At 36.7% G+C, this 13,956-nt stretch overlaps 1 protein-coding gene across 1 annotated transcript; it reads left to right on the top strand.

Annotated features, from left to right (window-relative positions):
* Positions 1–14: 14 nt before the first annotated feature.
* Positions 15–4,151, top strand: gpx7 (glutathione peroxidase 7). The gene is made up of 3 exons (XM_036522723.1): positions 15–146; positions 2,961–3,222; positions 3,768–4,151. The coding sequence occupies exons 1-3, from the start codon at positions 15–17 to the stop codon at positions 3,929–3,931; spliced, it is 558 nt and encodes a 185-aa protein (XP_036378616.1). The 3' UTR covers positions 3,932–4,151.
* Positions 4,152–13,956: the final 9,805 nt, after the last annotated feature.

Raw genomic sequence — 13,956 nt, 5'->3', positions numbered from 1 at the left:
CTCAATCTTCAAAAATGCTTTTCGCAGTACTCTCACTGATACCTCTCTTGTCTAGTTTTGCGGAGGCCAAACTTAAAGATTTTTATACTTTTAAAGTCGTAAATAGCAGGGGGAAATTAATATCCTTGGAAAAATACAGGGGTTCGGTAAGTTAGTTACTTGGTGGCTAGCTGTGTTAGCTACAAATCCTGCCGTCTAACTTTAGAGAGTTGAATACAGCATGCCGAAAGCCTAGCTAGCTTGCTACTGGTGAGAGGTGTTGCATGTGTCCTGAACCGGCTTTAGATTGTGTAGCTACGGTCTTAGCTAGCTAACAAACATGCATGTGCATGATAAAATAATTGTTGCAGTTACGTACTTTGTTAAATAAAATACTAACCACACCTAATCCCTGCCTGAATTCGTCTTAATTCTTTGCGCCCACTGATTGTATACGTGGCAGTCATTCTACTGCAACTCACAATCAGCAAGCTAACTGAAACTCTCATAAGTTATAAAAATGTGCCAGACAACTGATTTAATATGCTTTTTACGGATATGCAGTTCAATTTAAGGTTGATGCATTTTCTGGTTTGCCTTGGAAGTAACGTAAGTTTACGGCAACCTAAAATATATATGAATATTAGTAGTATATGTAGCCCGTTTTTGGCCTTTGAAATGTATTCTTTATTCCTTAACTTGAAAGCATATCAACTTTTTTGTTTTTACATCAATTCTATATTTTCATTGTAGAGTTCTTTCAATTAGTAATATATTTGCAAAAAGTAGTCACCTTCATATGTCGATTAGACTTTAACATTAACTAGCATAGGCAATTTCTAGAATAAAAAAAAAAATGAAACTACCTGTAGTTTCGTAGTTTTGGCCACTAGAGGTCAAGATTGAACAATACTACGTATATCGTTTTCATATCTTTCGACTTTGCCTCTAAGATATCTGGTGGCCTCGTGATTTAAAATTCAAATGCTTAAAGTTATCTTGAATAAATTAACTCAGATTCTTACAATCTATAAGAATTAATATATGAAATGATATAAATTGTTTCCAACTTTGCATGCCTGGACATGTGTACATCTTTCACATACATAAACCACATATATAACCTTCTGATTTGGCGAGAAAGGTCACTTAACACAAATCTATGCAGCTATGCGTAAACAGTCTTGTGGTTATATAAATGGTTATATTTTAATTTGTTTAATATAATTTGGAACAATTCACACAATGAATCTGATAAGGACAATGATGTGAGCTGTTATTTGAACTGTGAACATCCTATGATAACACAAATTGGTGATTTGAAATGCTGGACTTGATATTTCGGGTGGGCATTTGCATGGTGAAACTGTACTGTTATGTGGCACGTATAAAAAGGTACAGTATGCAGATGTTCTGTGCAGTTCAAAATTAGTTTCACCCACACAGGTATAACATTTTGAAGAGCCTTTTCGTTTTCTGTAAAAATATTTTGACCTGGCAAATTAATAAGAAATTTAGCTCAATATAACTAGTTTATCATGCTGATTACAGCTCCAAAATAAACTGAAATCTTAATGCAAAAACTAATTTAATATAATTATAGGCCAGGGGAAGTGTTTTTATGCAACAATTTGCACATCTTTACTATCTTGATTGAAAGTGTGGCCCTCACTCATTTTAGTACCAACTACAGTGACCGTTAACCATCCACACCTTATACTGCAGCAGTTTATACACACTGCAGTAGTGTCAGTATACATGCTACATACTCTGGGGGGGTCATCCAGTAGGAACAGCGGAATGTTGATTTGCCTGCCTGGTGGTTTTCTATGATACACAAGCAGGTTCATTTTGCTTGAGCTTTATCAATTTATTTTGTTTGTATCGCAAAGTTGTTGACAATTACAGTATGTGTGCCGGACATCTGTGTTATGTTCTTCCTTTGGTGGACAGATTCAACTAGGAAATATGAATGCAAAAACATCCCTCCCAACCTGCACTGCTACACCTACTGGGTCTGCTGAATAACAGATTTCCCTTGCTAATGCTCCACAATGTTTGTGGACATAGATGATTGTCAAGGTTTTACTTGAGTGTTTGGAAAGTACATTTTTCAAATGATAAATGTAACAGCCTTGAAGAACATGACGCGTGCACCATTAGGTAAATGGAAACCTAGTTGGAAACAACATGCCTTTCCACAATTGCCAGTGAGTCACTGAAATAGCGGAAGGATGACAAATGCTCTGGTTGTAGCTATGACATTGACCTCAATATAATGGTTATGACTTGCAATCACAATATGGTTACAAGCAAATAGATGCTCATCAGAGAATTTGCCAAAACACTGCATGAAAATGTTCACTAGAAAATAGCAGGGAAGCTGTCAGGAATATCTGAAAAATTAATTTCATCCCTCATGCATAGTTACCTATTTGTGACATCACATCAACTGTAATTTGAGACTCATTTCAAGTAGGTGTTTATGTAGCTGTTAGATTAATGAGGAGAAGGAGGTGCACTTTCATGTTTCAACAGGTGCACACAAAACAGGATTTTAATTGATTAGAGGTTATCAGCTTCAGAGTACTGAAACAGCTGTTGCTGAGATATCAGACTATACAGTTCGGCTTGTACTGTATCTTGTATGAGAGGAATGTAAATAAATCATTATACTTTTAAATGATGGTAAGTATAATTTTTTGTCACTTGACCTAACAAACAACCATTTTGTTTACCATGGAAAGTATGATACATTTTAGCAATACCCTAGATCAGTGGTATATAATTCTGGTTATGAAGGTCCCATATATTATATATTTATATTTATATATTTTTATAACCTCACCTCTGCAATGCATCAGTGTCCAGTACTGTAGTTCAATCTAAAGCTCTTCTCTGCTGTGTGTATCATGATGCTCAGGCCTACATACATTATCTCCTAGGCTCATTCTCTGGGATTTCTCCCTCCTTGTGTGCAGGTTTCCCTGGTGGTGAATGTGGCCAGTGAATGTGGCTTCACTGAGGAGCATTACACTGACCTTCAGCAGCTGCAGCGAGACTTTGGGCCCTACCACTTCAACGTGCTGGCCTTCCCCTGCAACCAGTTCGGCCAGCAGGAGCCAGGCAGCGACAAGGAGATTGACAGCTTTGTACGGCGGGTCTATGGCGTTTCCTTTCCTCTCTTCAGCAAGATTGCTGTTGTCGGAAGCGGGGCCAACAATGTTTACAAGTACTTGGTTGGTGAGTGAAAGTGAGGTAGACGAACATTGAGAAAAATGCACAAGAATGTTGACACCAAGGGATGTTGATTGCTGTGGCTTGCAAGATCTCTCATACTTTCATAATAATATGCCTTTTTCGCATATACTGTGTCTACGTTGTATAGGATGACTGACAGTTCAGTTAGGGATCAAGAGATTGCTCACACATTATGTTTACATCAGGTGTCAAATGTAAAGGCAGCAAAATCTCAAATACAAAGACTGATATGGAAGACAAGAAGAGAAATATAAACCTTCACTTCTGTAGGGGAGGGTTTAGCTGTATATTGCTTTCCAAGTTTATGGGGTATTGCAGATAAAGTGATGATTAAAACTGGTGTTAAACATAGCTCATAACTATGTCTTACTATATTAGATAAACTGCATAGGATTGTTGGAATGTTTTGCTGTATTGTTAAAAATGAGCTGATTAAGTGGGAGATTAATTGTATAATCTCACCCTCGAAATCAGGGTCGTGTTACTGAATATTTTGAAAAGTGAAATACTGCCTCTCTCTTTACCAGAGTCATCTGGGAAGGAGCCCGACTGGAATTTCTGGAAGTACCTCATTGATGTTAATGGGAAAGTGGTGAATGCTTGGGGGCCAACTGTCTCTGTCAAAGAGATTCGACCCCTAATCGCTGATATGATCCGGCAGATCATCCTGAAGAAGAAAGAAGAACTTTAGTCCGGAGCATCTGGAAGTCCCCCACTAGGGATACACCATGAAAACAAAAGCCACTAAAATTCACAGCAGGACACCATCAGACAGAAAAGGTACAGTTTTTTAAAAACGTGTCTGATCAGGACCCACACATTTAAGTTTGTTTACAGCACAAAGGCATGATCTTAGCATCTGTCAACATACAATATTCAACTTTTTTTCAATGCTGACAACAAAATACAAGTCTGAGCTATGTATGGGTATCACAGTTCTGGTAGGCCGCATCTGGAACCAGAACAGCTTTCTTCTTGCACTGTGGTTTTTTTTTCACGAATGAAAGTAATTTGGTGCTAAGTGAGGTCAGAGGCCAGAGAGTCTAGCTTGTGTTCCTGAAAGGACCTGGAGTATGATTCCAAGGACACCATGTGAAGTGTTGTTTGCCTGTTTTATAGTGGATGTTTCTGATAAAGTCTTCCTTTTACATTGAAATAAAAGTTTTTAGAGAAGACAAATGCTAACCACTGATTTTCATGGATTTCATGGTTTTGGGGAGAGTAATAAAGAGACCTCTGTCAAAGCATCCATGGGCATTGATTTATTCCTGTTCATGTTTTCTCTTTCTTGTTCAGTATTGGATCAATAAAATGAGTTTCAAAACTATAGATATTTGATCCTGACCACTCCAAAACATCGGATGCCTGCTACTGACAAATGTTTGCTCTAATATTACAATGTCTCATAACATTTTGTTGCCACATGTATACATATTTGTCTAGACTGTCCTCCATGAATATCTAGGAAAATGAATACCTGTCAAAGGGTTTGGTAACAATACCCCATTTTATTACAGATCTTCTACCAATAGCTACCATTTTACATCATTTTAAGATGCAGAAAAACAGAAGTAGGTAAATGCATTCTTAAATCATTGTGGAGTATTGAGACAAAGAACATACTGTTCATTTTTAAGCAAATACATTGGTCAAAATGCATTTACTTAATGCTTAGATTTGAGCATGATCCCACTAAAAGAACAATGTTTTTTTCAAATGCACATTTATTACATTTTCAACTGATAGCCAAAACAACATCAACAACATCACCTTAAAATGTCATTAAATGAGAAAGTGAGGTATACATTGCTATATGAATTGAGCTACACAAGTTAATTCAAAATGAAATGGTATGACAAAATACATCAGAGGAACCTTGCTGATTGTATTTAAGTTTGCTACTAACTCACAATACAGTTTCATATAACACAGCTTATGTGAGTTTTCTTTTTTACTTCCTCCCAGGATGAAGAGCTCCATTGTGATTATGACTTTCATTATCATGAGACGTAATTATGATTTTGAATGCAGAAAATTGGCCATTTTCATATGTGAATGAATGCACCACTGGGGAATTTGATAACAATGTTCACATTGTTCCTTAAAAAAACTAAACTGCCAATTATAAGACTCCAGTTAATATGAGAAAATAATGTATATGTGTTCGGAACTGGTTACTGGAGGGCACAAGAACATATTCTGTTAGCGTAATGCATCAACCTACAATGTGATTAAATTTAACAGCTGTTCATTTTTGGCTTTGACCATGAATTTTAAGTGAATTTTTACACACAATTTTAAGTGAACTTGCACAAAAATAATTATCCAGTGGACAGATAATGCTATGTAATTATTTAAATGAATACTTTGCTTTTATTTATTATTTTGCTGTAAGGTTGCTATGGATTTATAATAATAATCATATACCCCAAACTCAGCAAAACTATGTAATCAGTGGTATTTGTCCATTCCTTAAACTAGTAACAAACAACAAAAACATCATCAATATTAATAATGTACTATTGGTGAGAAAATAAAAGTGAACAAAATAAAAACAATGTTTTTTGTCTGGCTGTTCAGAAAGTAAGAAAGAATTTGAGATTCTTAACATCGAGACACATACATTCTTCCTTTACTAGTTCTGTTCACACACCCAGTTTTTCCTTAGCTGACAAATTGTACCAGAAGAGCCTCACATTTGGCTCCACCTCACCTACAGCTGGCAGTAAGTGGAAAAGGCCTTCTTAGCATGGTCACTGTGTGGAAATGAGAAATGAGCTAAGCTGGATAGGTACAGGAAGGGTAAGGGTGTCCTGTTTAAGGAGAGAGAGCAAAATGGAAGGGATATCACATAAGCACAACATTATACAACTTCTTTCAACTTTGTATAGAGCTCAAAAGGTCATATAACACCATACCACCATACAAAAAACAGGTATTTACCCGCATTCCCCTGCATGTCATTGTCCCATGCTTAGCATGGGGGCTTATGCCATTAGCATACATAACAATACTCCTAATGGCAGGCAATGATGCTTGGGAGGAAAACACATTAGCCTACAGATGTACATAACTGCTACACTCAAGCTTTCCCCTCAAAGAAAAAAATACATTTATATCTCGCCATACTGAGATGCGGAGCACTTGCCAATATTAATATTAATTTGGTAATATTCATTATTTTAGATGCCGAAACCTAAAAAGAACAGCCACACAACGGGCTTGAGTGTTGGCATTCATTGTGTACTAAAATGAGTGAGAACGAATGAATTTTCAGTTAATCCACTGGCATCTACCTACCTCCCACTGCTGCAGTCACTGTATGCCAATGTTGTGGTAAATGCACTAAACACAAACATACCCACTGTGCTGACAGCATCACTAGAAACACTAAAATTCACAGCAATCTATTTTTTCAGAGTGTGGGTATAAGATTGGAAGTTTGAAAACCATTCACTTTACTCTTCACTCTATATATCCCCATAAGCTCAACAAGACAGTGAATTCAGGGTTATTAATGTAACATCGTATTGCTGTGCCTCTCTGCATGTTTGTGTTTACCTGTGTGAAGGATCTGTCATGACCCTACATGGCTTCCAGGGCTTAAAACCCAGATGCCAAGAGCAGTGAAGGAAAATGCCAGTTTTATACCTGTCATATGTTGTGTAATATGACTGAAGTGCAAAAAGGGATATTAAAATGCATACATCAGAAGTCCCTCCCTCTTCAAAAATGAAATGACCCAGATGTGAATAGATAATAAAAAAATTAAGAGAATAAATGAGAACCTCCTAGTGTTCTTTGACTATAATCTTGAAAATAATCCAAACGTGACTGATGATTATTAAATGTTTATGTAGCCCATGCCCATGCACTAAAAAAATCTTTCCTTGATATTCCAACTGATAAAATCATTTCTTACAGGAAAATAAAATCATTTCAAGAGCTCTTTCAGAGTTGTACTTTAGAATAAAGGCATCAACCTTGAGGCTGTAGAAGTGCACTCTTACTGAAATATACAAAAAAAAACAAAATTCTGCTGGCCTCCAATGCTTGTTTGTGTGTTCTCTCTCTCGAGAAAAAAATATTGCTTTTAAACAATTTATTTCTACAAAAATAACAAAAAAAATCCTCAGTGCCCCTCATAATACAGTTCTAATTTGCTCTGACAAGACTAGAACATATTTGTCAGAGCACAATTTAGTTTACCTTTTAGATAAACTTAGTGGGGGAAATACTGTGAGGGTAAAACTGGAACAATCTGGAATCATGTTCTACAGAACATTCGGTAAGTACATGTGCTTTTAGGAGCTTATGTTCAATAACTCTTCCTCCTATTCTCTCATTTGGTAAGGAGTTGCTCTTGTGTGAAAACTGAACATTGTGGAAGAGGACAATGTTTCATACAAGGAAAAAGCTATACAATGTACGCATTGTTGTTCATTCAGTCCACAGTCAGCTGTACTAATCTTCACACAGTTTTAGCATTATCGGGCATTTTGAGTATCTGAGCATTTTTGAGCATATTTGAGTATTTGTTTCCCCTTAGAAATTATAAATATTCTTTATTTCACAAGTGGAAGACAGATACTGAAACATATACGCACCCCAATTAGTTCTACAATGTAATACATTCCAAAATTTTTTATATTCACAGTGGAGTGAAGTATGTTCTTGGCACATATTCTGTAATTTCTGTGTTGGTGGAGTCTTCCTTAATTCAAGCCTTCGCTGCTGACAAGTGGGCCAGTTAATCTGAACAGCCCTGAGTTCAACTTGTAGTTATTCAATGATTAAAAAACCCAGGTACTTGCTGTGTTCTCTAAATTAAATGGGACACTGTATCTCCTATGTAGTCTCATCTGTAGTTACAGTGATGATTGAAGCATTAATTATTTATTTATTGGTTGATTAGATATTTTGGAAAGACATTGAAACTCAATCTTTTATTTTTTCCACTATTATTTTTGCATTTTAAATCTTTGTTTCTAATGTATTTAAAAAATCTGCATACATTTCATACATGTCTCATTACTTGCACATGTGAAGTCATTTACAAAAACACTTAAAACACTGGCTGAACGAATGAGAAGTTAAGTGTAGAGGAGGGCAAAGTGCAGAGGCTTCCACAGTAAAATTGATACCTGGTGGTGGCGATGGAGGAATAGGGCGGCAGCATAGCATAGTGATAAGGAGGAGGATTCATAACTGAAAGGGGCAGTGCTGTTGTGCCCTTGGGCAAGGTATGTAACCCAGAGTTGCCTCAGTTAATATCCAGCTGTATAAATGGGTAATGTAAAAAACTGCAACCTATCTAAGTCGCTCTGGATAAGTCAACCTGCTAAATGCCAACAATATAATGAATGCCAGAGAGCAGGAGGAGGGAGAAAGAGAAACATTGATGTTGAACAACAACAAGATGGGGGGCACAGAGATTTGAAGGGGAGCAGTCGCATGTGAAGGCAGTGGGGCGGCAGTGTAGCATAGTGGTTAAGGAGCAGGACTCGTAACCGAAAGGTTGCCGGTCCGATCCCCGCTGGGACACTGCTGCTGTACTCTTGGGCAAGGTACTTAACCCGCAGTTGCCTCAGTAAATATCCGGCTGCATAAATGGATAACATTGTAAAGAACTATAACCTATGTAAGTCGCTTTGGATAAAAGCGTCTGCCAAATGAATAAAAATGTAAAATGTAAGGCAAGGTGCGGTTTGCCTGCTTTGTGAGTGGGAGAAAAAGGGACCAAAGAGACAATAAAAGAGTGGAGGAGGGGAAGCAAACCATCAGAGTGAGTACAGCTGGAGAGGTGGGTGTTGAAATTCCCCAGCAGTAGCATACTGATGCATCATCTGCTAGAAAGGCAGAGCGGACACAATCCATCTCATCAGGGAAATTGCCAGGTGGACTGGGAGGATAAGAGGCAAGAACAATTGAAGAGCTTTGGGCACAGGGAGGATAGAGTAACTAGATCAAAGAACACCTGGGAGCCTCTTTCATCAATCTTTCCATAAATGTAACATTAAATGTATGCATTCCCAAAATATTGATTTTGTGTGCTCTCAAAATTGTTGAAAAATATCTGTTATGAATGTGGCACATGAGTGTTGTGTATAACCCTATATAAGTTGCAAATCCTGATATTGTGTGCATGTGAAAACTTTACATAACAGTGCCTTGTGCTCAGATTCATGTATGCCTGTCAGAAAGGGGGAAGCATGCTGAAGGGAAAAACAGACTTTTTGTTAGGGAAATCAAGATCGTTGTGTTTATTTTTATTATTATTTTATTATTGTGATGTGTGACATTTTGAGGACACGTACCTTGGAAAAGGTGAAAAAAAATGATCCAATCTGAAGCTCGAAACTAAAAGGCATATAATACAATCCAAACAGCCCTGGTGGTAGACAATGACCTTTGGTCAACACAAGATTTCCAGCATCACTGGTGTCACTCTTGGGGGTGAACCTGACAATGCTCCAAATCAAAGCCTCCACCTGTTTTAAACTGATGGTGAGTAATTTAGTTATTTTCATTCAATAAATTAATTGTGCAACAATATGAAAAAGAAACTACAGTTTTCTTCTAGAAAATGCACATATAAAGATTATTTTCTATGTTAATTTCTATTTGCTCAGAGCCTGTATGTCTCATATGTCGATTATCCAGGATGGGGCTGGGACCATGACAGCCACATTTTTCTGGTAAAAGGAAGATGCAATCTGCCAATCAAAAAAACTTGCCTTCCTTACCATAGTCTTGTTAAGACTAATGAAAGATGCAGCTTAAATGTTCCATAGTCCACATTCTCTAAAATTTCCAAAGGAAAAAAGAGCATAGTGAAGAAAGTGAAGAAAGGAGACAGGAAATGAATTCAAACCAGTAAAGCAGCTATGATGTCAAACTGTTGTTTAGTGATCAAACAATGATTCGCATTGAAGCCTACACTGCAGCAGTTTTCACAGAGACACAAAATGATTTTATATGCTTGTGACCATGTGGTTTTTGATTGGCATTTCTTTTCGTTGGTAAAACAGTATTATTTTGTATAGTTGCATGTGCTTTATAGGAAGTAAATGTACCTCGCTGTGAAAAGTGGTAGGCTCTGATTGGAGGTAATCTGAGAGACGTATAAAAGCCTCATTTTGTATGTTTTCCTTTTCATTTTTTACAACCTCGCGCTAGTGTTTTTGGACTTGTGTGTTTCCCTGACATCCCCCCATTGGCTGTGCATGTCCCACTCATGGCAATGCTTGAAAGAATTTAATTGAGGACATATCTTTACACTAGTTAATAGATGATAGTATGAAGCGCTGCACAAATACATTTGTGCTTGCATTTGAGGAATTAAGCTAAGGACATTTTTCAAGTAAATAAGAATAAAAAAATGCAATTTAAACTGCATTCACTTGTATTTTAAACTAATGTGAATGTTGTTTCATTTGTAATTCGTCATTTAAGAATCAACCTCTTGAAATATTTCAATCAACCAGTAAAGCTGTGATTCTAATTGATGAGTACTATAATATGCAATAAACATGCAAAGATGAATGCTTATAAAGTGCAATAAAATTAATTTCTAAGTGGGATCAGATGAAAATTCTGCATGTTATTTAAGTCATTAAGTGCTTCCTCTTTGTAATGACTCTTTCCACAAAATAAGAAGTGGTCTCAGGCAAATGCATTTAGCTACACTTTGGAGCCAGGGACAGGGCAATAAGGAAAAGACGGGCAGACATTTATTAAAGGTAAAGGTCAGATACATACTTGAAAAGGAGACACTGATTACACAAATCAAACCCCTGGACTTCCCTGATTAAAATGTTCTTTCATGTATAAGGCTTGCTGAAATACAATGATCCATCTGGCTTACTCACCATCATGCTTATCCAGATATGAGGTATTTCTCAGAAGTGGGAAAGGCAACGATTTCTGTGCAACTGGTCGCAAGACAGTCTTTCTAGCTCCGCAGTGGATAAACTATATTCATTCCTGTCTGCTGGTCAGAGCACAATAACGTTTTATTCCAATTCAACCAATCACCTGAATAGCCTTATCATTTGGCTTAACCGTTTTCAATCCTCACTGGGGCTTTATGATACTAAACTGTTTTCAGTTCACTTTCAGGAACACCATCCTACTGATCCTCATCTTCATTTCCATCCTCTGCTGTCACCTGGTCACTGCAGTGGTTTTGATGTACCACAATACTTACTACACTTCAGCTGTACTTCTGTTCTTTTCCGATGGTGGTGTGTGGAACAGGTAAACTCTTTATGACTAGTTTTGTTTTTTTTTTTGTGAGAAGTTGCCTCAGACCATAGCACAACCTGTAATGTAGCTCCTTTCATCTGAATTCAATTTCTCAATCAGTGTGTGGTCCCTGCACTCCATTGAGGTTTTGCACTTGTCTGCTTTCTTCCGATGTTGAAGACTGTCAAGTCCATTGACAATTCCATGCTGCCATCTCGGCAGGGTGTTTATGCAGTGTACTTTCTCTGTGAACCGTACTGGGTATTGACGCTGGAACAGTTCAATTCAGCAAGACGTGCATCTCAGTTTGAGCTAGCTTAGTTTCAAACGCTGAATATGACATCTGAGATGATTTTCTTTCAAGGCTGACCATTGACCTTCAATGGAGGAGTGCCACTGTTCACAGGTGGCCTGTTTTTAACTATATAGATTTTGTTTTCAGTGTTGAATTTCCAGACAGTAAAATCTATTTAATGTATGATTAATGTAATCTATTGATTGAAATGAGATTCATGATATAGATTAGCAGAGAGGTATAAGGCTCAGCATGGACACATGGATCTTTGGCCTTGAGCCAGCCTCTTCAACTATGTTTTCATGGAGGCCAGGCATTTACTACATTCCACTTACAAAACCATATATGAGGAAGTAGCGTGTGTATGTGTATAAATATTGCAAACAAAATCTTACAATATGCAAAAATTGTTTAGCATGGTGGATATAATTTCTTCATATTTCCTTGTTTCTTATGTGTGATGTATGGCCAATTTATATTATGTAAATGGTTATTTCACAAATAAATAAGTACTGAAATTGTATCTCAGGCCCACATTTAGTAACAACTAGGAAATGTAAGTACCCAAGGTTAACATTAGCAGCGGTTATTGAAGTTGTGTTCACAATTCAGATAGGATTAGAATAATTATCTTAGGAATCATGGCATATCTTTGTACTGTATGTTTAATTAGTATACACAAATATGCCCTCAAAAAAAAAATCATGTACCTGTATATTCTAACATGTGCACCCACCTACTCATAGGGACAAATAGGTTATATTATATTGCATACTATATTCAAAATAATAAACTGTAAATTCTGTAAATTTGACATTCTGAAAGCTCTTTTTAATCATGTTAAGCACTTGTTGCAGGAGTAGTAGAAACAAAATTTATTGAATTGATTTCAGGTCATTAATAACAATTATTGTTAAAATATGTTCCCTGCATAGACATGGTGAAGATCTCACATCAACAATATAGTTGATAATGTGTGTTTTTCACCTGGGGTCTTCATATTTACATTACCTTGGATAGTTGATGTTGTCTTTAGTGAGAGCAGAAGGCTGTAGTTTACTTTCTGTGTTTATATGTCTAATTTGTATAGAGCCAGATGTGAGGTTGTCACCCATCTTTCCCTGTATTCAGGTCCAGCCTCTATTAAAAAATGCTCTCTTGGAATTTGCCCATGAATAATGGTATATAAAAACCATGGCTGATGCCATTGCCATTGGTGAATAGTGAGGTATTTATATCAATCTATATGGGGATGATGCGCCATCCCACAACGCATTTTCTACTTATTTTAGTGTAGTATGCAAAAAGCCAAAATATCAATCATGTTGAAAACAAGACACTAAACCTGCACTCATAAACAGGTCTACAGAATGTCTTAGAAGTGCATATTTGTGTTCTCCTGGTGTATGTTCTTAAATCTTGTTTGAATCATTTTTTTTTCTGGTGGTGAGTGAAAGCCTAGTCTTATGTTTTCAAATAACACTGTAGGCTTTTTCATGACCTTTCAGTCTGTGGGCTCAGCTATTTTCATGAAATTAGCTACCTCTCTGCTGTTAATGGTGGAATTTGAATAAATTGAACATTTTCTGCTAAAAAAAATAAATTTAGGCCCTTCCATCTGATCTTAACTAAAAGCACATGAAGAATGGTTATCATACATCTTTCACCACAGCTGACAGGCTATTACAAATATTTACTGAATTTATTACTTGATCTTGGTCAATTATTAATATATTTAAAGAACTAGATTCTTGTCGTGCATTTACTGCTTGAAGTATTTAACGATTATTCCTCCATATATGAATATAATTTAAAAAGGACATAACATGTAGACATCATGATGAAGTAACAGTTCTAGTTTGTGCAAGTATATTGTTGTTTGTCAGTGTGAGAAGGTGAAGTCACAATATTGAGGTTACATTACCCTTGCTGCATATCAGATCAATACTGCACTTCAGAACTGAACTTCTATCACTGAGAAACCATACACAAACTAATGCAACGTGAATGGATATATTTTGGTATTTACATGCCATAGTGTGTGTTTGTTTGTGTGTGTGTGTGTGTGTGTGTGTGTGTGCTTAATGACCAGAATACTGCTCTTATGAAACATAAATACACAAATTTAGGTTTGTGTTGTTTGCAACAGGATTGTCACAACTTTTTTTTTTTTT

The sequence above is a fragment of the Megalops cyprinoides genome, chromosome 2 (assembly GCF_013368585.1).
Source record: "Megalops cyprinoides isolate fMegCyp1 chromosome 2, fMegCyp1.pri, whole genome shotgun sequence".
NCBI classification, from domain to species: Eukaryota; Metazoa; Chordata; class Actinopteri; order Elopiformes; family Megalopidae; genus Megalops; species Megalops cyprinoides.
This window is presented reverse-complemented; position numbering and strand designations above follow the sequence as displayed.